This window comes from Calidris pugnax, unplaced genomic scaffold (assembly GCF_001431845.1).
Source record: "Calidris pugnax isolate Ruff unplaced genomic scaffold, ASM143184v1 scaffold29, whole genome shotgun sequence".
Lineage (NCBI taxonomy): Eukaryota > Metazoa > Chordata > Aves > Charadriiformes > Scolopacidae > Calidris > Calidris pugnax.
The window spans coordinates 1,230,164-1,233,303 of record NW_015090768.1 but is presented as its reverse complement, the minus strand read 5'-3'; the positions used below and the strand labels follow the sequence as shown (position 1 = coordinate 1,233,303).

Sequence of the window (3,140 nt, the reverse complement as noted above, 5' to 3'; positions counted from 1 at the left end):
GCGGGGCCTAGCGGGGCCGCTCCGGCGGGGCCCGGCTCCGGCAGCCGCCCGCTGCCACACGCCGCCTCCCCCGCCGCCATTTCCCGCCCGCTGGAAGCCACGGCGGCGAAATGGTGCCCTGAAAGGCGACCGGCAACTCACCCCCCCGCCCATCCCGGTACCCGGGGCCATGGCACTGGGAAACCCCTTTCCATCCCGGGGCTATTGGACCGGCAACCCCTCCCCGCCTCCATCCCGGTACCGGAGGGCCGGCAACCTCCCCTCCATCTCGGGGCCAAAGGACCGGCAACCCCCCCTCTATCCCGGTACCTGGGGGCCAGAAGACCGCCAAACCCCCCTCCATCCCGGTATCCGGGGCCAGGGGACCAGCAAACCGCCCTCATCCCGGTACGCAGGGCTGGGGGACCGGCAAACCCTCCTCTCCATCCCGGAGCCAGGGGACAGGCAAACACCCCTCCATCCCGGGGCTATGGGACCGGCAAATCCTCCTCCATCCCAGTACCAGAGGACCGGCAACCCCCCCTCCATCCCAGTATCCAGGGCCAAGAGACCATCAAACCCCAATCCATCCCGGTACCCGGGGCTAAAGAAGCAGCAAACCCCCCCCTCCATCCCAGTATCTGGTGCCAGGGGACTGGCAAAACCCCCTCCATCCTTGGTACCCAGGGCCAGGGGAGCAGCAAATCCCTCTACATTCCAGGACTTGGGGTTGGGGGACTGGCAAACCCCCCTCTATGCCAGTACCCAGGACATGGGACTACCAAGCCCCTCTCTATCCCGGTACCCCGGGGGCAGAGGACTACCAAATGCCCCTCCACCCCGGTACCCGGTACCTGGTACCAGCAAGCCCCCCTCAGATCCCCGTCCCCAGGATTCCTGCAGAAGGGAGGCCAAGCCAGGCTGTCCTTTGTGTGAGGTGAAAACGGCCACTTCCAGCCCCATCGGGTCAATATGTCCCTCACCCAGCACACCCGCTGGCAGCTTCAGCCATAATTCCCCCCCAAAAAATCCAAAGTAGGAGCCCTGTCCCCCTCGACAGCAACCCAGCACTTGGTAAGCGGGCACCCACAGTTCCAAACGGCCTGTGAATGGGGCAAACATAACCAGACACACCAAATTCTCACTAATTATCACAAAGGAGAGTCCACAACACAGGACAATTGCATAGATCTCACCTCCTGCCCTTTCTCTCCCCTGTTGCTCTCTGCCAAGGCCGTCACCTTCGTCACAGACATCAACCCAGACCAATTAACCTGGGAAAAATATTTTATACCCACACAGGAGGTAGAAGCCGCTTTTCCATCTGCTTATTGTTTTCCCTTTTCCCATTAGTGGAGAGTTTACAAACTAAATAACGAGATTCCAGACTGGAAAAGCCCTGGCTGCCCACCAGCAGGTGGGATTCCCAGTCACTGCTTCTGCTGTGGAACCTGCCAGGGGGATCCGTGTCTGCCTGATCCCACCAGCCGTTCCTGCCGGGACAGAAACGATGAAAAATGAGTACATTTCCCCCACATCATTCAAGTTTTTAGCTGTAGCTCTTGCCACTCTCAAACAGCAGGTTTGTGTTTCAAACGCTACTACCCTTACAGAAAAAAGCCTCTACTATGATAGTTCCATTGAACTTAAAGGTAATTAGTTAAGGAGCAAAGACCACGTTAGGTGGAGACTCTCGTACTTCAGGCACTACCTCTTGGCTAAGGGTTTTGCCCTCATTAGCTTTTCACCACCTTTTTTTAATTCCCCTTTTTCCTGTCTCCTCTCTCTTTGGGAATCTCCAGGTAGCACTCCCTGAGAAAATGCTGGGTATTTCAACTGAATATTAAAAAAACCACAGTGCTGGAAATCCCAGAGCTCTGTGTGAATTCTTCGCTTTTGTTCCTGTAAGAGGAAGGTTTCTTGGGAAGGGCGGGAGCAAAGCAAGCTGGAGCCAGTTCCCAACAGGCAGAAACAACGACAAGGGATGGGAAGGGCTGAACTTCCGGGAATGGTTAATATTCATTACTTTAAAATTGCTTCTATGGCATTGGGAAATAACCGATTGCTTTATTCACAATCCGATGCCAGGAGTGATAGAGCAGAAAATGTAGAGCACTCACCTCTACATAAATACAATTAATCCATGTACCAGTCGGCCTTGCCTGCTTAAAATGTGGCAATTTTAAGCTTGCGGCTCTGGAGGAGCCCAGTCCATCCCAAACACCCTGAGCAGGGCACTCTCAGCAGCACACCAGCGGGCCAGCCGAGGCCTCGGAGACCATCCACCCCTCTGAAGACTGGCCACAGAACCACAGAATGGTTTGAGTGGGAAGGAACCCTAAAGATCGTCTCATTCCACCCCCTGCCCTGGGCAGGGACACCTCCCACCACACCAGGTTGCTCCAAGCCCCCTCCAACCTGCCCTTGAACCCCTCCAGGGATGGGGCAGCCACAGCTTCTCTGGCCAACCTGGGCCAGGCTCTCACCACCCTCCCACCAAACAAGTTCTTCCCCACATCTCAGCTCCATCTCCCCTCTGTCAGGGTCCAACCCTTCCCCCTCCTCCTAGGGCTCCCCTCCCTCATCCAGAGTCCCTCCCCAGCTTTCCTGGAGCCCCCCTTCTTTAGGGACTGGCAGGGGCTGGAAGGTCTCCCCGGAGCCTTCTCTTCTCCAGGCTGAACCCCCCCAACTCTCTCAGCCCCCCCTCCCAGTAGAGGGGCTCCAGCCCTACCAACATCTCTGGGGCCTCCTCTGGACCTGTTCCAACAGCTCCATGTCCTTCTGATGGTGGTGACCCCAGAGTTTGGGGGAGGTCTCCCCAGAAGGGAGCAGAGGGGCAGAATCCCCCCCATGACCCTGCTGGCCACGCTGCTGGGGATGCAGCCCAGGGTGGGGGGGTTTCTGGGCTGCCAGCCCACGTTGCCGAGGCGTGTGGACCTTCTCATCCACCAACACCCCCAAGTCCTTCTCCTCAGGGCTGCTCTCCAGACATTCTCTGCCCAGTAGGGATTAGTGCTTGCACAGAAGCACCCTGGCACCGCACCCGCCATCGGGATGCGCTCTCCTGCTACCGGCACAAAGGACAGCTCGGGCTCAGCGACCCCTGTCTCCATGACACCCCCTCAGCCCCTGAGGCGAGAGGCGGGCCGCCCCGCCGCACA

At 58.2% G+C, this 3,140-nt stretch overlaps 1 protein-coding gene across 4 annotated transcripts in view; it reads right to left on the bottom strand.

The window, feature by feature from the left end:
- LRRC40 (leucine rich repeat containing 40) overlaps positions 1-3,094 on the bottom strand; it is a 31,485-nt gene extending 28,391 nt beyond the window's left edge. For 2 of the 4 annotated variants that reach the window (XM_014937796.1, XM_014937789.1), the window contains exon 1: positions 2,711-3,094. In XM_014937796.1, the coding sequence (XP_014793282.1) occupies positions 2,711-3,092 (382 nt within the window). In that variant the 5' untranslated portion in view covers positions 3,093-3,094. Of the gene's footprint in view, positions 1-309; positions 2,386-2,710 lie in introns of those variants that run through there. The other 2 variants (XM_014937816.1, XM_014937806.1) reach the window with 2 other exon arrangements.
- Between the last annotated feature and the right edge of the window lie 46 nt (positions 3,095-3,140).